General features: G+C 36.0%; 1 protein-coding gene across 1 annotated transcript in view; it reads left to right on the top strand.

The window, feature by feature from the left end:
* Nucleotides 1–19,479, top strand: part of CPS1 (carbamoyl-phosphate synthase 1) — a 115,351-nt gene extending 95,872 nt beyond the window's left edge. The window contains exons 30-38 of the mRNA XM_016158607.2: nucleotides 804–911; nucleotides 2,519–2,608; nucleotides 3,957–4,127; nucleotides 6,263–6,337; nucleotides 8,876–8,974; nucleotides 15,802–15,861; nucleotides 16,608–16,720; nucleotides 18,091–18,220; nucleotides 18,977–19,479. Coding sequence (XP_016014093.2) covers nucleotides 804–911; nucleotides 2,519–2,608; nucleotides 3,957–4,127; nucleotides 6,263–6,337; nucleotides 8,876–8,974; nucleotides 15,802–15,861; nucleotides 16,608–16,720; nucleotides 18,091–18,220; nucleotides 18,977–19,075 — 945 coding nt within the window. The 3' untranslated portion in view covers nucleotides 19,076–19,479. The remainder of the gene's footprint in view (nucleotides 1–803; nucleotides 912–2,518; nucleotides 2,609–3,956; nucleotides 4,128–6,262; nucleotides 6,338–8,875; nucleotides 8,975–15,801; nucleotides 15,862–16,607; nucleotides 16,721–18,090; nucleotides 18,221–18,976) is intronic.
* The last annotated feature ends 7,677 nt before the right edge of the window (nucleotides 19,480–27,156 follow it).

Raw genomic sequence — 27,156 nt, 5'->3', positions numbered from 1 at the left:
CTCCTTTAAGTTATCTATAAATCTGATAAGCAAATTGTCTCTGTAGTTTAAATCTTTTACAGTCACTCAATTATTCTCCCCCACTCTAAGCTATATCATTTCCCAAAGACACATGTTATTAACATTCAGACGATAGTGACTAAGACAATAAACTTTAGAATCTGACAGGTATAAGTTTAAAATCCTGACTCGACCACATAGCAGGCACATGTTTTGAGTTATTTATTCTTATATTATCTTAGTTTCCTTACCTATAAAAGAGGACAAAAATATTTTCCTTTTGCTTCCTGCTTCTCTCAAATTTCAGTTTAAAGATCTCTTGATTTTTAGATCTGAAGTCTTATTTCTGGCCCACCTAAGTTATGACACTTACCTAGCTAGATATTCACCTGTCTCATCTTTTTTTTCTTATTTTTATTTTTCAGTGTCTCAAACTTAACCTGGAAGAAAAAGATAAAGATATCTCCAGTGCCTCCCAAATACTTTAGCTTTCTATCTGTTTTTAAACATCAATATGAGTTGTTTTTACTTGTCTTCTTTTCCTATTATTTATACCTATTCTAATCAATGGAAAAGGGAGGTAAACTCTCAGCCACTCTCAGGTTCCCCTAGAGCCAATCTGTCACTGCACAGGGAGGAATGATAAGTCTTTATGTGTAGGTCTTTCTACTCCTCTCATCAGGGACCTGGCAAAGGAACCGGTCCATGCTTAAGGCATCTGTCAGAATCAAAGGGGTAGGCAAAGCAGTAGCTTCATTGAAGTTGGTGCCTGACATCTCTTCCTCAAATCTTCTTTTGGCCAGGTTATCTCTCACGCCATCTCTGAACATGTGGAAGATGCAGGCGTACACTCGGGAGATGCAACACTGATGCTGCCCACACAAACCATCAGCCAAGGAGCCATTGAAAAGGTCATCATTTATAATAAATAAAAGTGGAAGGGAAACAAGCAAAGATAAATTAAAAAAAAAAAAACTAGGTAGAAATATAGCCCCAGGTAAAATTTAATTATGAGGAGAACTTCTTTGCTCTGAGTCTGCTGGGTATTTTAAAGGTAACAATTCCCTTCGTGCCCCTTTAGAGATGGTTGGGTCATTCACTAGTGCAGTGCCCCCCTAACTGTAATGCATATCGTAACCACCTGGGGAGCTTGTTAAAGTACAGATCCCTGGACTCTACCCTCAGTCTCTGATTCTGTAATTATGGGGCCCCAGAATTTGCATACTTAACAAGTTCCCAGGTGCTGCTGTTGCTACTGGTCTGGAGACACATTTGGATAACTATGCTGCATTGGATGCTAATATTTGGAAGCTACTTGCGGGTGAGCAGCATACAAAGCAATGTTTCTTGGTTAGAAGCAGGTCTGCAGCAGTCACACAGGAATTTTCTGAAACCGATGCTTTCACTGTCCACTCCCAACTTCACCTCAAACCAGAACTTTCTGATATGTCTAGAGCCCTCCCCAGGAATGATGACTCTGCCTCAGTGCTCAGTAGGCACAGCTAGTGTATTAGAGACTCTTACCTTAACTAACTCCCGTGGATGCTCCTTTCTTCTTCAGGTATGAGGTCAGGCTTGGCTTTTAGTGAGCCTTTCCAAGATTCCCACCCTCAGAATTGAGGCAGGCCTGTCTAGCTGGCTGTACATTGGGTTGGATTTGGAAGGTTCCACCTTATTCTAGAATGTGAAGGTAGCAGGATGCTTTGTCATACCAGTAGCATAAAAGAACAACATCCCTGGATTTTAGATGTGTTTCATTTTTCTCATACCAGGATGCATGGCTTCGAGAGCTCAGATTTTTCCAAATCTCTCAGAGCTCAAAGTGTCATGGGTTCTACTTTCTTTTAAATCCAATTAAGTTGCTGAACCACTCTTTTAAGTGTGATGAATGAGAAGCTCTCGCTTCTTGCCTCGGTGCCCCCTCTTGGCATGGGTAACTTCTGGCTCTGGTTACAGGACACAGGAATTCCTACATGTGACATGCAGAGCCTTCCTGTAAGGAAACACTGTTTCCTTCTAACTATAATGTCTACCTTGTAGAGTCCAGGGCAACAGAAAAACACATAAAAGAAATCTCTGTGCTCTCTTTGCAATACCATGTGATTTCTGTCCTACACCTCTCAGCAGGTGGGTCATGAGATTAATATAGAGTTTGGTCTTCAGTCTCTGGTCCTCAAGTAACTAAACTGAAAGGATTCTATTAATCCTTCAAAGTAAAATCAGAATATGTAATTATACGTAGATGGGGCATTTGGCAGAGAGATAATCTTGTAAAATTAATTGTCCTTTTCCCTGGTAGCTATTGTGAATATTTAGTACATATTATTTTGTTAACAGAAGTTTAATAGTGGCTTCTATCATTATTATTATTATTATTATTATTATTATTATTATTAAAAATATAGCTTCTCTATAAGGAGAAATTCAAAGAATCTAAATTTAAGGTGCTGTAATTTTTTCGTTTGTTTTTTAACCAAAGTATGTTCTTTAGTGTTATGTCATTGTCCTTTTGATCTAGGTGAAGGACGCGACCCGAAAGATTGCAAAAGCTTTTGCCATCTCTGGCCCATTCAACGTCCAATTCCTTGTCAAAGGAAATGACGTCCTGGTAAGAAATCCCAGGGTGTTTAAGAGGATACCACTGCTGCGTTAGGTCTCGTTGGTTTGTGTCCCTCTCGTAATCTTCTCTGTGCACATAGCCAAAGAGAAACTGAGACTCCTGCAGCTGTTTGTATCTGAGTATGGGATGTTGCCTGGTCTGAAGGCACAGGCTCTTGCTGGCACTGATAGTCACAACTTTGTAAAGCACTCTGATCTACTGGAAAGTAAATCATGGTCTGCCATCTACAGTATAGTAGAGATGGGTACAGTGACTATCATAAAGTAATCTGGACACGTGTAATAGTTATAAATTACATGCATTGTAGGTTTGCTTTACCGCTTTCCCAGAGAAGGAAAGTGTTTTGTATATATCAAAAAAAAAAAAAACAAATAGAGAAATATTAAGTAAATTATGTTAGTCTTAATTTAGTCTAATTTAACCAATCAGTAACCAATATTGATTCAGCACCTGCTGCATAAAGTCATGTGGTATCTAAAAGATTTATGAAACAACCTCTGCTCCCACAGATCTTCAGTTTAGTGAGGACTAAAAAGAAGATAGATTTGTAGATGATAAACTAAGTACGAGTACAATGGCTGCTAGACAGAATATACAAATGAAATGATATTGGAGTCATAGAATAGAGAGAACACGTCTGCTAATGAGTGTGTATGTGTGCATGTGCATGCACATGCAAGCACATATGTGCGTGAGCATGTATCTGAATGTCATATGTCTGGTTATCTGGTTTGAGGTGAATCATAAAAAATTTCAAAGAAGATTTTGTATTTTTAGCTGGATCTTAAAGAATGGCTGGAAGGAAGGTAGAGAGGACATTATATATGGAACACATCTATGAAAAAAATTTGGCACATTTTAGGAGACAATGACTACTTCAGTTTAGCAAGATCATTTTTCTTGGGAAATAGTGGAAGGTACACTTGGAAAGTCAGATTGGGGCCAGGAAAGTGGTACAAGGTAACAATTGAGAGAAAGGTACATTGAGGTAGGAGGATAGAAAGTCTTCCAGGATGGGACCTCATCACTGCAAATCCAATGAAAGCTCTCGGTAGGAAGGTGACATTATCTGATCCTTGCATGGCATTGATCTGTCACCAGTATGTGGGGATGCAATTGTGGAAAGATGGAAGAAAGTCAGGGTTTGAAGATACTTCCTGAAAGAAAACCAGTTAGCAGAAGTGCAGTCAGTGGGGAGGAAAGAGAGAGGCTGGCAAAACAAGAGTTGGTCCTTGGTCAGTATCGGTTGGAACCCAAGTGGCCGGGAAAATATTAATGTTGTTGTGGTTGGCTCTCACCATTCTATCTCTTCTTTTGAATTTTGTTATCTCTCCAGGTGATTGAGTGTAACCTGAGAGCTTCTCGGTCCTTCCCCTTTGTTTCCAAGACGCTTGGTGTAGACTTCATTGACGTGGCCACCAAGGTGATGATTGGAGAGAATATTGATGAGAAACCTCTTCCAACACTGGAGAATCCCATCATTCCTTCTGAATATGTTGCAATTAAGGTAATAGTTGGAAACAATCTATTAGTGATTTTTGTGAGTTCCAAGGAAATTAAAGAACAATGTTTCATCAAAATAATCTTGGTATTTTATGAACTTTCTAACTAAAGTAATAGACTGGGGACTTATAATGCAATATAGTCAATTTTGTGTGAACTATTGTGCATTTCAAAAAAATTTTTAAATCATTTAGAATTACATAACTCAAAACTGACTAGCAGAGTAAAATAAACTACATTTATGCAGCTAGTACACAGTAGTGCCAGTTTAGTTGGTAAACAGAAATCATGGATGAATTTTATTAGGATAAGCCTTGAATTATGCCACTTTCGAATTGGGCCAAGATTTCAGGAATGCATGAATCTTGAAAAAGTCTTTACCCTGTGGTGTTGACCACCTTTGCTTCATTCTTAGTTTTTTTCAGGGGCTCAATTTTTCCACTTGAAAAGTTGAAATAGTAGTTGCTATTTACAGTGGTGCTGTGAGGATGATGCAACTGCTGGCATGTAATGAGTGATGAAAAAAATTTAAGAGAAGTTCACTAATTTCCAATATATACATATATTTCTAAATGACACCTCATAATAAACTCATTGTACTCCTCTAGCTGCCTCTGTGTGTTCATGCGCAGAGTATTTATAATTATGACTTTAACTACTTTACTGGACAGGCATGGAATTAGTGAGGTATTATATAAATATATTTGAATTTTTTAGGTGAAACACACAGTAAAATTAATTTATATTCTGTGACATATTTATGTAACATTTACGTATTTTGGGTGCCTTCAAAAGATTTCCATTTCTATGTGTAATAGTGACCTCAACCATAATTGTGTTATAGCTGAGATTGTGACTTCTGACTTTTATGGTAGAAGTTTTAAGCTGAATCTATAAATCAAAAAATATTTATTAATCTTATTTAAGTTAATAATTTAGGATACCTTGGATTTTATAGTGCTTTGAAATGGGATGTCACTTTTTATGTTGGAGAGGGTGGTATTTTATTCCTGAAGACTACGACAAAGCATAAATTTTAAAGCTTTCAGTGGGATATGCATAAAATGTTTTTATGCAAGACCAACAAGTAGGAGGCCCTCCCCCCAAATATTTTTGTACTGGAGAGTCTATAAATAAATTTAAAAGTCATGTTTCTTTATTCATATACACAGGAATATATATACATATGCACATATACACTCACATGTATATGAGACAATTTCTAACTAAAAACAATATTGATGGACAGACATGCATTTTTTAAAATGTGCTTTATCTTTCAGCTTACTTTTTTTCTAGTTATCATTGTGAATTACTCTTCACTTTTTTTTCAAATTTCTTAGTTATAGTTCCTCTTAATAGAGCTCTAGTGAGGTGAGTGGATATTGACAGATGAGGGTATAGAGAAGCTGGAATGTATTATAACTCGACTGAGATGACTCAGTGAAATGACTCCAAGCTAGAATCCCCATGAAAACTTAGAGGGGCACCAGAACCAAAGGAAGAATAGTCTAGACTAGATAAATGAATATAGGTAAAAAATAAAAATTCGGTTCTTAGGAAGTTGCACTGATAAAAATAAATGAAAAAGAAGCCCTCCTATCTATGTTCTGGTTCATATGAAAGTTCCAAGTAAAAGTGTCTCCAAGCAGAATGTTTTTCAAAGCCTTTTAAGAGGTGTCAACAGCAGTTTAATGTTTCAGAAGTCAGCTTACAGACAGAAATTTCTGGCAAGGTGGCTTGTTGCAAGTTCAAATGATCAGAACAAGAAGAGGAATGTTTCAAAAGCCAACTGTTTGGAGAGGCCAATGCCCAAACAGACTTCCTTTGAAATCACTCCAATAAGAATCTGTGTAGGCCAGATTAGAAACACTGGACTAGACTCGTCGCAGGAGCCCTATTTACAGAAATAATTTGTGATTATTTAACTCAAGTTTTTTGGCTAAGAGCTCAAGTAATTCTTGGAACAGAGTTTTAAAGCTATTTTTCAAGTCAGAGGCTTGGACCAAAGAGATTTTTTTACATGTCTATCATAGCCTAAATGAATCGTGTGAGAGAGATGATTCACTAAATATATTTGTCCTCTCAGTCCTTTTATATTTTCGCTCACATATTTTCCCTCCTTGTTATTCCTGACAGGCTCCAATGTTTTCCTGGCCCCGGCTGAGAGATGCCGACCCCATTCTTCGGTGTGAGATGGCTTCCACTGGAGAGGTAACTTAGTTAATGATCTAGGAACATTTGCTTAATTCATCTCTGAAATATATGGTTTAGTGATCTGAATATGGCAAAGTAAGTAAGTAAGTAGTAAGGGGCACACAAACTTCTGTTATCAGAGTAAATCTGAAAGGGCTTAAGAATTTTAAGCTAAAGAAAAGTCTTTTATTTTTTGTGGATCAGAGTCTAAATTCTCACTTATATTTCAACATGTGAATATAATACACATGTTCATAATTCATTTCCACATGACACATTGAGAACATCTTTCAGATACTATTCTAGACAAGTAAATATCTTTTGGGTCTTCTTTTTTATTTTAAGGTTATCAGGTCTCACTGCAATAGTATCCTCCAATTAAGTCATTGGATTTTTACTAGCAATATGTAGAATAAATGTACAGCATTAGAAAGATTGTGGACCTAAACATTGTATAATATGCAGATAAGATGAAAAGAACCACTTTCAAAGCACCTTTAATCTCCTAGGAATTATCTAAAAACTATAATGGGACTGGCCACTGGATGTCCCTCTTCACTTGTAATGGGACTCTGTCAGCTGAAGGTTGCTTTAAGAATGTGAAATGTGTTTCTTGTCAAGAGCCGTCAGATTCTAGAAAGTTCCCTACATGTCAGTGTCAGGACATTTTATGAATCACCTAGCCCTTGACAGACTTACCAGATACAACCTTCAAATTCTCGTCAGTGCACATCGGAGTGTCAACATCAGACTGTGAGGCATCATTGTCTCCTCTTGATATTAAGGAAAACCTGAAAGGGGGAAATGCTTAATTACAACAAATATGTGACATTTTCTGTGGTTGCCTGGTCACAAGCAAGATCTGTGATGAGTAGCCGAGCGAGACAGGAAGACAGGCAGTGAGGAATAAATGGCAATCTTGTTTGTATTTAGACTGATGATTGCCTTCTCTTGGCCCCTTTGCTGCTTATTTTAATTTAATAAATGAGAACATGTAACTTTAAAATGAGCAGCCTTCATTAGGCTTCTCAGCTGTTGAAGGAGATGCTCTTCCGATTCATCTTGATTCCATGGTCACTCAGTGGCAGGGCTGTTTTCAGCTGGTCCAAGGTTTAGATCAGAGAGAGAGAGTTGTTTTCCTTCATGCTCTTTGCTGTAGCGTGGCAAATCTATTTTCAGTGCCTAAATCTATTCTGCCTCCAGACATACATTATTGGAGTTGTTGAAATAGGAAAATATGAAAGAATTAGAAATTCAGCTCTGCCTTTGTTGTATCTGTTTCAGAAACATAAAGAAGAGATAATGCTTCTTCCATTATTAGAATCATATTTCCAAGTGTCACTAAGTGTGATGTTACAAGGTCTATTTTATAACTGAAATCAGAATAATAATTCTAGCTTAGTGAAATTTCAATTATGCTTCAAAAAGATATTTTTAGTATTCAAATAGCTTATTTTGGGATTGAATGAACTTTTAACTCCAGATCTAGGTATGGGGCATTTTATTTTCCTAGTTGTGATTTGGGAGTGTTAATCCTTAGTTTTACTATGTGTTGTTATAGCTGCGCTTACGATGATATGGTCTTTAGAATTAGATTTCCAAATTAGAATTTGGGTCCTATTAACTTATGTTGACATTACTTGAGGTAGATGGCCAGTGCTCTACCAAAGAAGATGCTTACTGTGGAGTACGTACTGGTAGTCGACTGAACGTTGCAGTGATGAGAACGTTCCTTTCACAGTTAAGGGAGTCATTTGCTTAAAGAGTGAATTTAGCTGTCGTTACTGTAATGGTATTTCTGTACCTGTGCCACATGACGATGTGCATGACAGGATCTACTGCCACCGTGCTCACATATACCACTCGTTATATAGTTATGGTGGCCATTTGACTTGTGGTTATATTGTAGCACATTACCCTCAATGAAGCTTCTGTATATCCTAACATTATATGTTTGGAATTGTTTTTTTACTTATGGCTGTGGTATTCAGGACTACTAGTAGGATATTTTGATTCATTTTGTGAATATTATTTTAAAAACAAGCTCATTTGATATTTTCATGGATTTGTTGAATTTCTCAGAAGGCTTTCTAATAAGCTGTATGACATGACTTCTAACTGATGGATCAGCAGTTATGCATTTGTGATACTGACCCATGAATTCATGCAGCACTGCATAGCATACACAATATACACTGTTATTTAAACATTATGTCATATTAACATTTGGCAACTCACCACATTATGGACCAGAAGCTGTGATTTGTATCCAAATAACTCACAGTAGAATTCAGTTATGTTGCTCCATGGAGTGTTGTTGGATTGAGAAAAAAATTGCTTATTCATTCATTATGCTTAATTAAAAACATAAGATACATCTGTCCTGGCCAGCCTTCTTATCCCTAGATTCAGATTGCTCAGGCAACTCAATCAAATCTAGCAAAGGAGTCTATGACTACAGTGTTTCTTTTTCATTTGTATTTCTTTTTCAGTAAGAGTGGCTGACTATTATTTTCTTCTTTTTATTTTATTTTATTTTTTACTTATTCTAAATAGGTGGCTTGCTTTGGTGAAGGTATTCATACAGCTTTCCTAAAGGCAATGCTTTCCACGGGATTTAAGATACCCAAGAAAGGCATCCTGATTGGAATACAGGTACGTGGTGTGTAGTTGTGCGTAGACCTCTGAGCACATGCTGGGAACGGCCAGGGGCAGGGACCTTAATTGGGGTATAGAAAGGGTGGGGATTTGTTTTAAGTTCCTTGATTTTTACCTTTTTCCATTGCAGTAGCCAATACAAATAAATGAATAAATAAAAAGAAAGAAAAAGAAAAATTCTCTAGTGAAGGGGTATTTGTTCTGAAAGAGATTTTGGATACCTTATAAAAGGATCTCTTCTATTCCTTGGTTACATCTTTTTTATACGTTTTGCTCTTACTTCTTCCTCCTTAACCCTGAGCATAAGCTTTCCATAAAGTTGCATCTTACCTCGTCTTTCTCTCTCTCTGTCGATGTCTATCTCTAACTTTCCCCTTTGCCAGCTCATCTATTGTCTAGTATCCACTCTCTTATCTATAACTATCACCTATAAATCTTAATCCTCAGCCATCTCATATTTCCAACAATCTTCTGGATAGCTCTATCTGGATGTCTCAAATCTAACACATCTCAAACTGAAGTCATATTATCCCCTCCTGATCTCCTTACATTCATCCATTCAATTTCTACTAAATGTCAAAGAGTTCAAGTTGAAGAAGACATGAGCATTGTTTGAGAAAATTTCTCTGTCTGATACTCCATGACTAATGGAAAGTTCTTGATGGACAGTGACTTTATGGTCTTAAGAGAGTCAGCACAGTATACTGTAGAAGTTCTTGAAATATTATCTGGTAACCCTTCTAAGTCAAAATGGGGTGAAATAATTATAAATGAATATCTTTGTATAATTAAAAGAGCATTATTAGTTTATTATAGCAAGTCAAATGTAAATCAGTACAAAATGGTAGCCAGTAAATTTCTATTACTCCTTGGAATAATTATTGCAAGAATGTACAATCTGTTCTATTTATGAGTTCCCTGAAAAATACTAGGTGTTTCCAACTAGTCATTCATTTTTATCTGAGATTAGTAATTTTTGTATCCTGTAAAAACAATAGATGGTCTTACATATCACTCCTGCCGTACTTTTAATAAACTGAAACCCAGCATGGTTGCATAAAAAAAAGTCATTACAATATAATTAGAACAGTACCAGGTATTGTCAAGCTAGTGAGTGATTATTATAGATACCATCTCTTTAGGATGTATTAATATCAGCAAATTGGACTCTGGAGACTGGGTGGGCAGTGGCTTTAGAGGAGTTTTTGCAAAGAGTAACTTGGGATTTTGCTTTATAATGGTGCCAAAAGGATGATGGTGAACAGTTAAAACAGAGGCTAACAAGATGACTTGCAATTGAGAAGCTTAATGGCAGTTTAGAGACACATCACACCATATGAGAGACTCATTATGTTATACATGAGTATTAAGTATTATTAAGTCACAAGTATGAGAGTATTTGCCCAACTTCCAGTTATGGCTTAAAGTTTAATGTGAGACCTGGGGGCATTCAGAGGAGACCATGCCCTTAGTCCTCATCTTCAAAACTAATCATACTAGTGCTAACATTTTAAAATACCAGTTTAAAAAGGCAGTGATGTATAAAATTGTGCCTTGTTTGGTTCCAGTGCTGCAGGGAAATGTGAAGCAAAAATTAATTTGATCCCTATGAAGTATTTGTGTAATTTTGGCATCAGCGAACAGAATTTTTGCTTTGTAGAAACAAAAAAGGTTTTGGGGGTGGGGAAAGAGTTTTCCAAAAGCAATGAGGTTCTGTCCGTTGAGGTTCTATCTTTCAATGCATTCATTTTTAGAGAAATCAAAGTTTCTGCAGCTACATGAGTTATTGCAAAGAACTTTCTTCCTATGCATGAAAGCATAATGTTAGGAATTTAAAAATATATGTATTTTAATTACAAAGTTTAAAAAGTATATTTAAAGAAATATTTAATAAAAGTATATTTAATAAAATATTTGCAGCTGTGGTAAATTTGACCATCATGACTCCAAGCCTTCAGAGACATCTAAGAATCATTTTCTGACCTACTTTATTTGGGAGACAAGGAAAAGCTGCCATCATCAACAATTAATGTGTAGTCTTGTTGTTACTATATGAAAGATTTTCATCTACAGTGATTTTTAAAAATATGTAGTTAGTTATAAATTTAACTGAACAATATGGCAGAAAATACTAAGTTGAGAGTTACTAGCTTTAAAACTCACTGGACATCTTAGTTAGAATGGGACCAAATCTAATCTCGACTTTTTACCCAAGCTTCATAGCAATTGTGAACAAAGTAATTAGGGTCTCATATTTTAGGATACATTTTACTTAAAAAAAATTCATTTTATTTTAAGATGATTCCACTAGGTCAGAATAATTCATATAAGTACATTTGAATATATAAATTCAGAACCGAAAATGACCTAAAATAGTACGGCTAATATATAAATGTACTGCTATTATATATATACAAGGGGAGGCATTTAGTTGAGTTATGTAAGGAAGTTGTAAGAACTACTCCATAACCTCATTTTGATCTCTTAATGTAATCACTCATTTAGCATGATGCCGTGTAGACTTTACTCACAGGAGAGCACTGGTAGTCAGCACTGTCGCAGTTAATTTGCCTTATTATTCCTTCATGTATAAATGGGGAGGATGGTCTATATCTACCTCATTTACTTGAGGTAAAAGTCTTCTTGTCTCTTTATTTCCCTACCCTGACTTGCCTGCCTGCCTTGAGTAGAAGGATTTAATTGAAGATACCTTAAGTCATTAATTCTTCGCAAGTTACAAGCGAAAATCAGGGGGAAAAAAGAAGTATGAGGAGAGGTAAAAGGGACTCTAAGCCAGGAAACATTTTTTTTCTTAATGTTTGTAGTAACACATATTTTAGATAGTAGGTATTACTGGTGAACATCAGCCAGTTCTCAACATTTAGTAAATAGGTATTGTGTGTGTGCGTAGGGGTGTGTGTCCACACATACAGTGTATGTGTGGACACACATACACTGATTAGTTATATTGCAGTCTTAGCTTTTCATTTCTCTTCTCTTTCCTACCTTAATCCTTTACACACAGACCCTCCATGTCTGCCCTTCCGAGGTTGAATCCTATGGGTCAAATTCCTTGGGCAGTTTGAAATAGTCATAATATTAATCGTATGTAACAAGGATTTAGGAAAAGCAAAAATCAAGATTTAGATTTTGTCGAAAGATCTTGTCAACTTAACTGTTACATTCACTGTCTCTACCAAGAGGCTTTTCATTGGCATAGATACTAACATAAAGAAAGCATAATAATGCAAGTTTATATGGCAACAAAATCATCTTTGATCTTCCTGCAGCATTTCCAGCCTCCTTTCATCCCATCAGGCTTTATTTTTAGTTGCTATGAGTAGGCAATCTGCCTCATTTTGAAGTTTTCTGGGACATCCTTTAACAGTAAATGATTTACTCTAGAGTAGGTCAAGAGCCCTCGCCATTCGCTCCCCTCTGATTGGGCTATTCAGTTGAGAGGCGAGTACCATCCTGACATCTGTGCCACGGCATTGCTCAGAAACACAGAGCAAGCATTTTATTTGAAAAAAGACAACTCCAGGTGACATGAATCACCTTTTATCTGCAATACAGAATCATTACGAACAACCATCATGTCATCAAACCAGATGTCCCTGTGGGGTCCATAGGCGTGGCACGATGTTTACTTGGCTTTCTGTTCTGCAGCCAGAAATTGGAGTAATGTGAAAATGATAATTGGAGGAAATATATATAGTTTTCATTTTTAAAGGACTTTCTTTCTTATAAACATTGTCCAGAAAATAAATCAGTTCATACTTTTCACCTCTAGTTACAAATGGTTTCTTACCCAGGTATTTTCAATCAGCTATTAAATCTGGGGCTACTCAGATGCAAGCTGATGGCTGTAATTTCTTTTTGTAGAGAGGCTGTTTTATGTGTCACAAATGTTCAATACACGTGTGATAGAAGTTTATAATGTGGCTATGAAAGCCAACACCCCAGACAAGAAGGCAGAGAAGTTCCTTGGCTGGGAACTGCCAATACTGTCATGTAGGATATTTATCTTTTCCACTTGGGGGACAGCATTGAAACAGCTCCATAATGAGGTTCTGACTGGTGTGTACAAGTCTTAGAGGACTTGCTGACTTATTTTACTTAAAATGGCAAAGAAAAAGATTGCATTCTAGTACTCCTCCCTCAACATTTTTTATTGTGTCTTTGGCCAAGGTTAATGCATGTTCACCTCAAATTATAAAATGAGGGAAGGATGGTTCTCATATTTCCTATTCCCTCCTATTCCTAGATTTAAGTGTATGTCAGAATCACCAGGAGGATTGTTAAAATGAAGATTACTGGGATTCACAGAGTTCCTGATTCTATAGATCTGGGGTGGGGCCCAAATTTTTGTATTTTAAACAAATTTCCAAGTGATGCTGATTTCCCAGGGGTCTACATTTTAAGAACTACTCTACCTGTGAAATAATATTTTAGAAACTGATTCAAAATTTTGTTATCAGTCACTTATTGCTGGGGGAATAGTTAAGAGACTGTGAATAGTTTTGTTCAGTACATGATTAATCAATTAATCAGTCAATAAGTGTTCATTGAACACTTTTATGCTGAGTCTTCTAATGTACTTTGGTGCTTACTTAAGTTTGTTTTGTGTTTAGCAGAAGGCCACAATATAATGTTCCTTATTGGGTCGTAGGGTGGGGGGGGGGTGACAGAATTCACCAGTTCGTTTAGAATATTTCATATATATTTGCTGCATTTCAAGGAACCTTAAAACATGAAGAAAACCTAAATGCCACCAAATTCAGTTCCTTACTTTCCAAGTGGAATCACGCTTGGAAATTATTGTCCTAATCTTCTAACCCACTCTTAAAGAGACTGCCACATATCTCGTTAAATTGCCCTAGATCACTCAGTTATTCTCTGATTTTATAGTTCTTCTTCTTCTTTTTTTTAATGTGTAGCCATGAACTTCTTGCAACTAAGACATTCCTTCCTGTTTGGTCCTAAGCGGCAATGGAAAGCTATTTTCCTGGGCATGGTTATAATTCGCGTGCTAGGAGAATTATCCCTGAACCTACCTTAGCTGAGATTCATCCAGTCGCATTTATCTTTTCTATTTGCCAATAGTTTCCTCTCATAAAACTGAAGTACTGAGATTGAGAGGGCCAGAATCTGAAAGAATTTTATATTTAAACATAGTCTTAGGGGTCTTTTCCTAGGATCTAGATCCATTCTCAGTAAGTCTCTACAAGTAAATATTAGAAGGTTTTATGGGCTGAACATGATTAAAATTGAGCAAGAATGTTGATGTGTTTTGTTATCACAATTTACAGTTTCTCTAAAACTCTGAAATAAGATCATATTCATGATTTTTTTCAACCATTACTAACATGGTTTCTAAATAGATGATGAAACATATACTAAAGTAACCAAATTATGTACAAACTGTTCACAAGGGAAAACAGCCAAAATGTTTTCATTTAAGGCAGAATGGATGTTTTTAACTTTATACGATTTTGTATACTCTATTTAGTTACTCACACATACTCACATTAATGAAATTGAGGTCAGGAGCTGATCTTTGGGCAGGACATTTAGCTTTGCTTTCTTTCACCCTGGTAACTGTCTTGCAAATGTTGGCTTTTGGCTACTAGAAGGAGGTATGTTCAGAACTGGGGAACTCTGATGGCAATGGGCAGGAATCCAAGGGAGGCAGGACCTGGAAACTAGATGAGTCCAGCTGGGCCTCCAGGAAGTTCACAGCAATGGACTCTAAGAAAATATCTGCACAGTGAGATGGAACATTAGGGAAGCCTATCTGGAAGTAAAATATATCTGAGGAGTAAATTGGTTTGTGTGATAAGTATGACAGCCAGTGGAGGAAGCCAGGCTTAGAAACTAGGGTGCAAGGTAGTCTCTGGGAGGGCGAAAAACAATTATTTCAATAATAATTAATACTTAATGGAAAATTTTAATAGGGCAGTAATTATGCTAAGTTATAGCACTAAACTTTAGTGCTTACTTATAAATTCACTCATTAAGTACTCAAATGACCCTATGATGCAGATGCTGTTACTATTCCCATTTAGCAGGTGAAGAAAGAGCATCACAGTGTGGTCAAGTTGCTCCAGGTCAACAGTTTATTATGGAGCCCCCCAAAAATAGATGCACTATTACTCCTGTCACTGTTTTACAAATGAAGAAATGGGAACTGAAAACATTAACTCTTCTAAGCACACACTACAAGTGAATGGTAAAGCCAGAATCTGAAACACAGCTTAATGACTCCAGAGCCCATTCTTTTGCTCTTTGCTTTAGTATAAATGCAAAACTGAGTTCCAAATGATTGACTTATTGCAGGGTGCTATGCGTGAGTCACTAGAACAGAGCCTAGTTATTGAAGGGCAGTACCAAGTTTGAATTCAGTAATTAGAACAGGTTGAACAGGAGAAACATCCAGCAAGGCTGGTAAGCGTGGTCTCCTAACCATGGTATCTTTAAATACGCCTGGCAAGAAAAAGGATCCATGCAAAACTGGGGACTGTCTGCATCTGCAGACAGATTAAGTAGATTAAATAGGGAGTGGGGGGATTTGAGGGAAAGGTGAAAAGTAAGACAACAGAGAGTAAGACAACCTGGACGGAATTTCATCTACATTGAAAAATAAGTAAGAGCTCATACTCACTATAAGAGGATAAAATTTGTCATCATCTTTAAATTTAAAACACGCAGCAACATAAGACATTGGCTTTTATGATGGCATGAGAGAATACCATATTGCATATGACTAGATAGAGAACTTGCATATCTAGAAAGTGATTATTGTTAAATTCCTTTAATTTTAGCAATCGTTCCGTCCAAGATTCCTTGGTGTGGCTGAACAATTACACAATGAAGGTTTCAAGGTATGTGATATTAATTTTTTTCAAGTTGCTGTTGTTGTTGTTTTTAATCAGCATTGAAATCTATCCACAAGAGAGAATATTGAAGAATCCTAGGGAATGAAATAGCTCAGAATACATTCTTTCGACCTGAAAGATATAACTAACTTGATAGTCTCAAAGCTTCAGTGGACTAAAATAGTCAGAAAGACTAGTTTTACCTTTAAACAATTATCACAAATTCAATAGAAGTTGTCTGCTAAAAACTTAGAAAGTTTAGCTTACACAGAATTGGGACAAAGTTTCATATATTTCCCCTTTTTCCTTTTCCGGTTTCCATATGAAGTCATAGTTTTCAGTTGTTCCAGTTACATGCAAAATTCTCTGCTATGAATACCCTTATGCAAAGCCTGGGTCAGGAAAATAAAATAACTTCCAAGGCTCAGGGTGGGTGGGCCTGTGGTGCAGGGCCTCTGTCAACCTAATAACTATACATTTTCAGCCATGGATAACTATTTTTCTATTCTCTACCAAAGCAGTTACAATTGAGGTTATTACATTTTTTTCACGGCAAATAATTTTAAAATATTTAAAGTGCCCACGACTCCAGATACTGAGTCCGATCTCTATTCATGACATCGTATCGCTTCTCGTATTCACCAGTTTATTTTACTTTATGTTTAAAATGACATGTGTGTCTCAGTAGACTTCTTTGCTTCATGAAAGCCTTCCCTGTGATACAGTAACTGACTTTTCCATTTTAAATACAGCTGTTCGCCACAGAAGCCACATCAGACTGGCTCAATGCCAACAATGTCCCTGCAACCCCAGTGGCATGGCCATCTCAGGAAGGACAGAATCCCAGCCTCTCTTCTATCAGAAAGTAAGAACTGAGCAGAGTTATTTGAGATCGACAGAACAGATAGGAGTTAACTTTGGGAATTGGTATGATATAAATACTTCACCTCACCTACTCAAAGTCTAAAAGTCCTCCCAGTCAACCAATTTAAAATGAGTACATTTATGGATGACAGTAAAGTTTCATTCTCTTGAACTTTGCTATTATTATGGACACATAATGCCATAAGTGCACATGGTGATATGTAGCATCTTTTAAAACAGTTTCTAGTAAGGGTGCTTCCCTTGACTAACACCAAGATCTCAGAGATGAGAATGGTGAGAGTGAAGAATGTAATGCAACACTTTATATTTGACATCAAAGTTACATTGCGTATGTATGTGTATATATCAAGTAGAGGATTGACCAGCTGCCTTCCACTGAAGCTATGCATCAGTGAATCAGTCAATATATTGAGTGCTTGCTATATGCAGGAGACTATAGTGAGAGCTATGATAATATCATCCGTTAGATTAACTAATTTGCCATCCTTTAATTAGGTTGGTGTTTATGCCTTAGGCTATGTTATCATTTTATGTGTCAGATATATTATTTTAGTATACTATGTGAGCCTTCAGGAATACCATCTCATAAACACTCACAGAACTATGCGGCATAGGTACATAGGAGATGATTCTCAGTTGCTTCGCAATATTATAGCTTATAGAATGGGTAAGCCATACCAAATTCTATGCAATATACTATTTGTGAGAGCTCTTAAGGTAACCTATAAATCATTATCAAATTAATAAAAGGTCACATTTTTCAGACCTTAGTAAACTTTCGATGATGCTATAAGCCCTTGCTTAGAGCTTTGTAAAACAATTATTATTAGCATTGCTTCATGCTTTTGACATTTAAAAGTATCCTAGTGGGTCTTGCAGCCCAGCAGCAGAATACAAAATAGTTTAATTCAAAATCAGGTGACTTGCATTCTCATACCATCAGCTGAGAGGCACTAGGAAGCAGGCAGTGAAGTAAAATTAATCTGAGAGTAGGAGTATGGGGCGGGGATGGACTTCAGTGCTAGAGAAATCCCCTTCTTGTAAAATAAGTAAATATCTATCAAATTACCAATTCTTGTGTGGATAGATAGCATGTGGACGAGAAAACAAACCTTTCCAACCAATTAGTTAAACTTTCACCAGAATTCTTTCAAGAACACCATAAAAAATTCATAACCTCCAAAGAATATAATTTGAACATTTACTTAGGAATAGAGGAGGGTAAATGACAGACAACTCAGTTTGGCATTGACTTAAATGGCTGAGTAATGTATGTTAGTGTTTTAAAAATAAGTCATAAAATATACATGGTCATCTGCAAGCTTTTGTTTATTTTGTTTATTCTTCTAGACTGATTAGAGATGGCAGCATTGACCTGGTGATTAACCTTCCCAACAACAACACTAAGTTTGTCCATGATAATTATGTGATTCGGAGGACAGCTGTCGACAGTGGAATTGCTCTCCTCACTAATTTCCAGGTATGCTCTTTTTCTCAAATACAGGCTGCATGAGGATTTTTATTTCCATTCCTCCCTTAAGAGTGTCCATCGATCTATGCACATCTCTTTCCCCCTGTCTTGTAACATTCAGAATGGAGAAGAATTTCTAGGTAGAATCTAAAATAATGGTGCTATTATGGTAGGTCGTGGCTGAACTGAGACTGTTGGTGATGAAGTAACTGAGATAATCAAAAGCCACAGATAGCCACAGCTCTCTCATTACCCATTCAGTTATCCTCTAAATAAAAAGTGTGGTGTGGCACGGAATAAAGATACAAACTTTGATTTCATTGTTTCTAAGTGAAAGCCACCACATAAAAGCAACAGGCTAATGGTCATTGAACATCCAGATCTAGTGCGAGCACTGTCCAATTCACACAAAATACCACATGAGGCGTGTTTAGTTCCACTTGGACATGATTCACCAAGTTCTTTAACATGAGGAAGAAAGAAAAAACTATTTCTCAAGACTCATTAACTTTCTGCCCATTGTACTTTTTTTCTGTGAGTCAGTTTTGATCCCTATATGAGATGGGGTAGGGGGAAGATGGGCTAAGCTTATTCATGAGGTCTGAGATATAGGAAAAAGTTCCCATTAAATAAAAATTTTTGTTCCTTTCATCCCATGCCCCTTTGAAATTTGGGAGTAGAAACCATGACTTTTCACTCCTGCTTCATTAAACATTCACTTTCATATTATGTGGGTTGCTAAGGTTTCTACCCTTATATTTTCAGGTGACCAAACTTTTTGCTGAAGCTGTGCAGAAATCTCGTAATGTGGACTCCAAGAGTCTTTTCCACTATAGGCAGTACAATGCTAGCAAAGCGGCGTAGAGAGATGGATGCCCAGGTCCATTCTTAAACCAAGCTAAGCCACATTTTATCTAAAGGAACTGATTCCCAACTTCCTTTACCGGATATTGATACCAAAACTTATTTCGTTTTACTCAGCTATGCCTTAATAGTCTTGTCTTTCACAATTAAATTGTTGTCAGTTACTTTTAAAAACCTTTCATGGAGAGTCCTTCGTAAGTAACTTGTTTTTCATGGTAATTTATCTCTTTACAACTGCCTTGTTTTTGGTGGGCTAACCTTACCACATACTTACCTGCGGCTTATCAATAATCAAGGTAGAAAAAGTTGCTGCTCTATCTTCTGAACTCTTTCTACGTATACTTCACAGACACTATTGCCATTGTTCTTAAATAGCATCTGCCACACTCAGGACACTTTAAAAAGGCAGAATTCCATCAAGATTTGTTAAAATAAAATATGGATTTAATTTATAAAGCGCTTCATTATGTTTGTGTATTACTTCTTTTTAATAATCATTCTATCTGGCTCATCCAGAAATACTATTATTCCTTTCCACAGTACTGAATTTGAGAGGTGTGACAGAGGTCTTTAAAAAATGGATTTCTTTAAAGGACACTGGTTTGCAGTTTTGTGTTTTGGACATGTCAGCAGATGGTAGATAGTGCTGAAGTGGTTTTATTCCTGTTCTCTGATTTTTAACCTGAGCCAAGTGAAATCTTCAGATTTATGCCATCACTCCACCTTCTCCCACTTTGTGTCAATTTTGGAGTAACTTGGAAGTTATGTTAATTTTCTTCAGGTTATGGATTCTGATGTTCTATGAGGCCCACATACTTTGAGTTCCACACACTATAAGCGCAGTCTCCATTTCTTCTGAATACAAGCCCTTCCTACAGGACAGCCTTTGTATGTTTAAACTTTTCGTGTTATTACAAGTGCTGTAATTGAGAACTTTTAAATAAAATACTGTCAGAGGCAAGACAGTTGTATCCTCGCATTTATTTATTAACTTGTTTATTTTTTGTTGAAATACAAAATCAGTTCACTTCTCTGATTTGGGGTTTTGGATTTTGGACCAGGATATCTTTTTCTTTTTTCTATACAAAGATATATATGGTATTAATATTAAAAATAATGAAGCCTAGGCTGTTGCATTTTTCCTTTTTTTCTTGCCTTCTCCCCATTTTTAAGTCTCACTAAAATTTTTATTAAGTGGTAATGTGGTTATACACCACCTTTGATTTGGATCCTTTTAACTATATAGTTACAACCACATACTAATGATTGCCACACATATATAATAAATTTTTAAACAAATATCCAGCATAATATGGATAAAAGTACTTGAACCCAATCAAAGGATAATTCATATTGCCTGACAGAGGCGGTGCCAATGGCCGTGGTGATAACATATTCTAGAAATACTGTCTAAAATGTGACTTTGTGATGATTCTAAGATAAAGAAGACATAATAGCTTATATCCCTTCCCTCTCACCCTCTCAAGGGATTACCACTTGACATAGATTTGCACGAAGCCTTTTCAAACTCAATTTCTCCTTTTTCTTTTGTTATGACTGAGGTAGAGACCTTCATTACTTTTCCCCTGCAATATTATAATAATGTACTCCCTAATCATCCATTTATTCACCGAAAGATATTTAATGAAGTTTTGCAATGTTTGGTATAGGATATACCATGATTCCTCCAATTCTTATTATTCTAGTACTTTTCCGATACTATGCTATTTATCACTATCATACCACCAGCACTAACATTAGGCACCTGCTCTTTTTCAGGCATTTCTAAGTGCTGTACTTTGCATGAGTTAACCCATTTGGTCCTCAAAATATCCCTTTGAGTAGTCACTGTCACCTCCATATTATAACTAAACTGAGTCCTACAGAAATTAAGTACCATGCCCAAGTCGCACAAAATGGAGGGTCATTTTTTTGCATCTTATATTCCAATGAAGAAAGACATGTGAAAAATCATTTCTCACAGTGAAGAAAGTACCTAACTCACCTGGAGAGATCAGAAAAGGCTTTTTTGAAGAGATGGCCTCGTGTGTTGCCTTGAACAGTGTGTTGTAGTTCCCAAAGCAGACTAGAGGATAAGGGTATTCATCTGAAGACATTATGAATCGTTTGATATGACTGGAGCTCAGGGTATGTGTAAAGAGAAAGGGCTAGGGGCCGATGCTGAGACTGGAAAAATTATGCGTGCTTAAACCACATGGAAGTTTTAAGACTTTTTATTTGGAAATGATTTTTTTACTTAAAAATGCAAAAATAAAAATAGTACATCTACCCATGTTTATCTATTGGTAATATTTTACTCTATTTGATTTATTATTGCTTGCTCTATCGATCTACCTATTAATCTATCTATCTAATCTTTATCATCTATCTACCATGTATCTCACTTTCTAAACACACACACACACACACACACACACACACACAGAGGAAGAGGAAAAGTACACTTTGTCAAAAAGTAAACAGGCCGCAGGTGACCAATTTAGAAATGTAACTTATACTTTGAAACAAACAGAATTGCTAGCTGAAAGTAGCAAAAGTTTGAAGCAATAGTTAAGTTTTCTATTGTGGGAATTAAGTTTGTTCAATTTAATATAAAATACAGAAAAATGCGAAGAGTTATTAAGCAACACTGTTTCTAAATAAACCCTATATTTTTGTTGGTGAAATAAAGGGTCTTCGGAAACAGAAAAAATACACTCTCTCCATGGTGCTGAAAACTGAATAACATTAATTTTGGTTTTGTGACCTTCCTGTTTTCTAATGTTCCAAACTTTAAGAAGCCTTAAAGACAACTAGATGATGCACTGAAGAGCTTTGGTTAGAAGAGGGAAATGCAAGAAAATGAAAGCTGATTGGAGTTCAGATTTGACAAGGCTTTGTCCTTTTGGAACATTTTTATTCTTTCATATAAACAGATTAACATATTTTTAAATGTCTGAAACTGTTATATATCACAACTGCAGACAACATAAGCGTTATGTCTGTAGAGTCGAGTAGAAAATCAAAGTTGCTTTTTCCATACTGAGAATTTAATAGCAGGCAAAAAAGACTTGGCTCTACTGGGTGGAGTGCAAAGGGGCTCATCCAGCTTTTGAAATGAAGAGGAAAAGAGAAAGATCTATCTACAGATTCAGGATTTTATGGCTTTGGAAAAGTAAGTAGACTATTTTAACTTTACTTTCATCAAACTTTCCTCTTAAAAATGTTTCTACTGGAAACTTGAAAACAGCTACAACGTTCATTTATCTCAACAGCTGCAGGTACTTGAACCTCAGCTTCTACAATGTCCACAGCCTCTTGTACAATGAAAGTGAAAATTATCAGAGAAACAAACCATGCTGAATTCAGTTAAGTGCTCTGTAATTACACACCAGCATTACCATTTGGCCGCTGGTATGGCCCCCCCGCAGGCACAGGTGCCATAAATGCTCACATACCCGATCAAATCCATGAAGACCTTTCATTACATATAATTCGAGACACACTTAGCTTGGTAAGAAACTAGCTCGACTTTATTTCTTTCCTTTCTTTCTCTTACTGTTTCATTCCCTTTGTTCTTAAGTACAAAAATTCTATTTTTTGCTAATGAATATTACCGTGTTATTTTATAAGAAGTGGTTGCAATTGGTGAGTGTGAAGATATTATGGCAGGAGGAAGACTGTCTGTCCTCCTCCTGAGTCATCCCCTGGGCTCTGTGAAAAATTGGTAATAATTGTCCCTACTTCTCTTGTGCATAATGTAGGGTGCAAGGGTTCCAGAAAGAGAGTTTAAGTACCTACAGCTGTTGAGATCAGTGCAGTAATGGAGAAAAAAAAAACCCTCAACAAGTCAAAATTAGCATAATTTGTGCATGCTTCTTGTTACTTAATGATCATTTTGGGATCTTCACAACTTTCATTTTATGAAGAACTTGTATCCACAAAAGAACTATTGATTGTTGACCAAAACAACAACAGAAAAACAGGCTTTTCTTGTAGCAGTGAAGGTCTACTTTCTCTCTCCTGAAACTACCAGCTTCGCTAATTATTTATTTAAGGTGTTCCCTAGAAGAAACACAGAAATCACAGAGAAATGACTTGTTCATCAAGGAAGCAACACCATTGGTCTCATAAAAACGTCAGAGATAACTGTGTCTCCAAATAACAGTTTCCCACACGAAACTTATTGACACTGGCAGCCAAAATCAAGACAGGCAAAATATCAATGTGAAGAAAGGGGAGAGAATCCAACAAACCTAAAGTGTACTATTAAAAGAGAAATAACTTGAAAAAATGTATTCGTTTTATTAATAAAGATACATTCTAATATACAGCTTCTGAATGACTATTTTCCTTTCTGGAATTTAAGGACATTTAGGAATCTCTTTCATAGCCTCTCTTCTACCTGACTATAGGTAGGATGAAGGATGAAATATGGCAGGGTTTGAGGCCTTTAGCATAACAGAAATATTCTGCTAAATATTTTCCATTACTCTTTACCAATTTCCACACAGAATGCTGCAAATGAAACTTACATGGAATAATTTAAGAGGATTTACATACAAATCCTTATAAAAAAAGTTTTCTAATTAAATTCAAGATATCATGTCATATTATTTGCCAGGTTTGATATACTTTCTTTCCCACTAATAATTAATATATATAGGGAGCTGCATGGGGGAAATAGGATGTTTGAAGTTAAAATATGAGTAGTGATTTTTAGAGATTTTTTAAACCATGAGGCGTAAGTATTTAACGTAAATTAGGCTCATACTTTATTCATTGTATCAGAATAAAAGAAAACAACATTGACTTGACTTTGACAATGTTGGGGGCTTCCAGAGCAAAAAAATCAACTTGTACTAAATCTATTATTATCTACCTTGGGTACTGAGTGAAATCCTATTTGTCTCAGAGGCAGCTCGCTAACTCTAGTGCTTGGTTCTGTTGAAATCTGTAGATATGTGGGGCCCCCGGGACTTCCGAATGCAGATGGTACTTTGTAGACTGACTTATCAGTCTCTGGCTTACTGTGTTTGACTTTTGCTATGGTAATCTCTCTGGAAGACTGATTTCAAACTGATATTCTCAGAAGTATATGAAACACAGAGGTTCTTGGGTTATTGTACTGGTACTAATGTCTGTTTGATGAAGTTAGCTTCAATTGGTGATGGATTTTGTTGATCCATTGAGGATACCCCACTAGAAATAATTCCAGATCATTCAACATCCCTTTCTTCAACTTGAAACACAGAGCTGAAAACTAATCATGAGTCTCTGGTACTTATACAGGTCTCTGGAAGGTATAGATATATTTAGTTTATTGATTTTTGTATTCCTAGAGCCTAATTATAATAGATGTTTGAAAATATTAAATTCACAAAATTTTGATTCTAAAAAAATGATTAGAGTAAGAAGTGTTTGATCAGAATGATTATGTTTCTGTATTCTCTTTTAGTTACAGATTATCTTCTATCTTGGTTACAGGGAACTTGACCCAGTTTACACGAGGTCTCCAGTTTTAAGTTCACTCTTCATTATTCAAGTATTCAGGAGGCTGGAGCAGTTTGTAAAGGAAACACCGATAAACATTTCCCCCAAATCTTTCATCTACTTTCTCTTCAAGACTATCATAGATTGATAGAACTACCTCTCATCTTTGTTTTGTTTCAGTCATCTTATGAGTGCTTGAATGTATCTCCATGCCCATGATGTCAAACAAGCATGTATTTAGCAACCTCTGAAAGTGATATTTTATCTGTGCCTTCATTTAGTCTTGCTCCATTGTATTTTTTATAGTCACTTACCATTCCTTCTACTTCTTTTTAATTTCTTATGGAATATTTTACACAGAATATTCATGCAAATATTTTTTGATAAAAATAATTTAATATTATGTAGTTCCTTTTACATATTTCTGTGTCACTTCTTTAATCCTTACATACCTTAAACTTTATTAAGTTCACAAATATTTATTGCGTAGTTACTCTAAATAAAATAGAGCAGTTTTGTACTTATGAAGTCTGCAGTTTAGTGGTGAATGCAGAGAACTTTTAAAAAGTTATGATAATAGAGCTTGATTAATGCTGTAGTAATGGAAGTTTAGGGGCTACATGAATATGTGCCCAGGCCAGATCAGGGCAGACTTTCACAAGAAAATAATGTCTAAGCTGAAACCTGAGAGGCAAAATTTTGCCAGGTAAAGAAATTGTGGTGTGTTCTGCAGTGTGTACACACAGTGAAAATAATAATACATGAAGAGCCCAAGGCAAAGAAAACTTACTGTACTTGAAAAATTGAAGAAAGGTGAGTATGACTGAAACACTGAGCATGCAGAGTTGATGGTGAGGCTAGGAAAATAGCACACTAAATCATAAATGCCCTATAAACTCTGTAAAAAGTGCGAATACTTTGCTGAGGATAATAGGAAGCTCTTAAAGTGTTTTAAGGTAGAAGGTGATATAATTATACTTTTGTATCTTGGGAAAACTCATGTTAACTGCAGAATGAAGAATGGATTGAATGAACCAGGACCGAAGGCTGATAGACTCGTTAGAAGATATTACAATATTACAATGATTCATGAGAGAGGAGGAGAGAGAGGAAAAGGAAGAGAGAGAGAATCACATAATATGTTTGGATGAGCTAAAGTGGGTACTCATATTCAGAGTTCCACATTCTAGTAAGTTTGGGCAAATAGGTGAGATATCACATGATGTTTCTTGGTACTAGATAACCCAGGAATTAGAGCAGGTTTATGATAGAAAATGGTAAGTTTTATTTTAGGCACATGAGTATCAGGTGTCTGCAAGAAGCAGAATGAAAATAGTATACAGTCAGGGGCTAAAAGACAGACTCCTGAGCCGGTCTTCTTTTGTCTAAGTCCAAGCTTTGGTTTAAATCCACTCAGTAGCTCTGTGATTTTTGAGTAGGTTATCTAAATTTTCCATACCTCACTTTCTTCTATAAAATAAGAATAGTAATACCTACTTACAGGGTTATTGTGAAGGTTAGATTGAGAGAATGTATTAGGCATTTGTGATGTGCTGGGCACAAGGAAGTGCTGTTAGCCATTATTGTTATGGTTGTTGTTATGGACCATTCAAAGGGAGACATCTAGTAGCAGTTGCATATTCATTTTTAAAGATTGGATAGATTGTTTATCAGTGATTATGTGTCTTATTAAATATTATATTCTGGAAATAAAATGAGCCCTAAAAAGAGAATTTCTAATAGTTATTATTGACCTCTTAGCAATGTAAAAGTAAAATTAATGCAATGTTAAAATGTTTAAAGATCTCTGATTAAAATGTATTCTAGGAAGTCAAAATTGCAAATTGTTATTTCTCTTGGTTGACATAAGAAAACATATTTTAGTACCATATTATATTACTTGGACTAAAATAAAAAGGTTAATATTATGCAAGATCAGATTAACACAAGTTAAAATGACTAAAATGTCCATCAGAAATAATATATTTATGTTGAAAAGTTATAAAATTGTAAAGAGTAATTTAGTTGTATAAATTTAGATTTCTGGAATGGCCTCAGTGACAGCTTGGCAGACATTTTCTCTGTATGACAGGGTTGGACATTATATTTCTTCATACTATGACAAGCTATGATTTTCTGGGCAGTGTGATTACTTTGATTTGAAGGTTTTGATTATGGTAGAGGTGGTCCCAAATGAACCCGAATGTAATTTAGATTTTTATGGGAAGCACTGATAGCGTGTTGTAGTTGGTAGTCAGATAGGTATTTATTGGCATGAGTTGACTGGCAGGGCCACTATTGCCTTAGGCTGATGAATAATAGTAATGTTATTAATAATAGTGAAACTATTTTAAGCAGTTACTTTGTATCTTGTGCTATGGTAAGATTTAAATTATGTGATCTTATTTTAATGCTCACACTATACATAATTTACAGAGGCGGAGAGAGGTAAAGTGACTGCCCAAGGTCATACAGAGATTAAGAGGAGGTATAAGAGAAACAGTAGTTCTCAGAAGGAGATGGAGCTGCAGGAGACACAGTAAACAAGAGCAAGGTAGAGATCAAAGAAGAGAGCAAGGCAGGAGAAA

This window comes from Rousettus aegyptiacus, unplaced genomic scaffold (genome assembly GCF_014176215.1).
Source record: "Rousettus aegyptiacus isolate mRouAeg1 unplaced genomic scaffold, mRouAeg1.p scaffold_m13_p_2, whole genome shotgun sequence".
NCBI lineage: Eukaryota > Metazoa > Chordata > Mammalia > Chiroptera > Pteropodidae > Rousettus > Rousettus aegyptiacus.
Note: the sequence above shows the minus strand (reverse complement) of the source record. Positions and strands in the feature narration are given on the sequence as shown.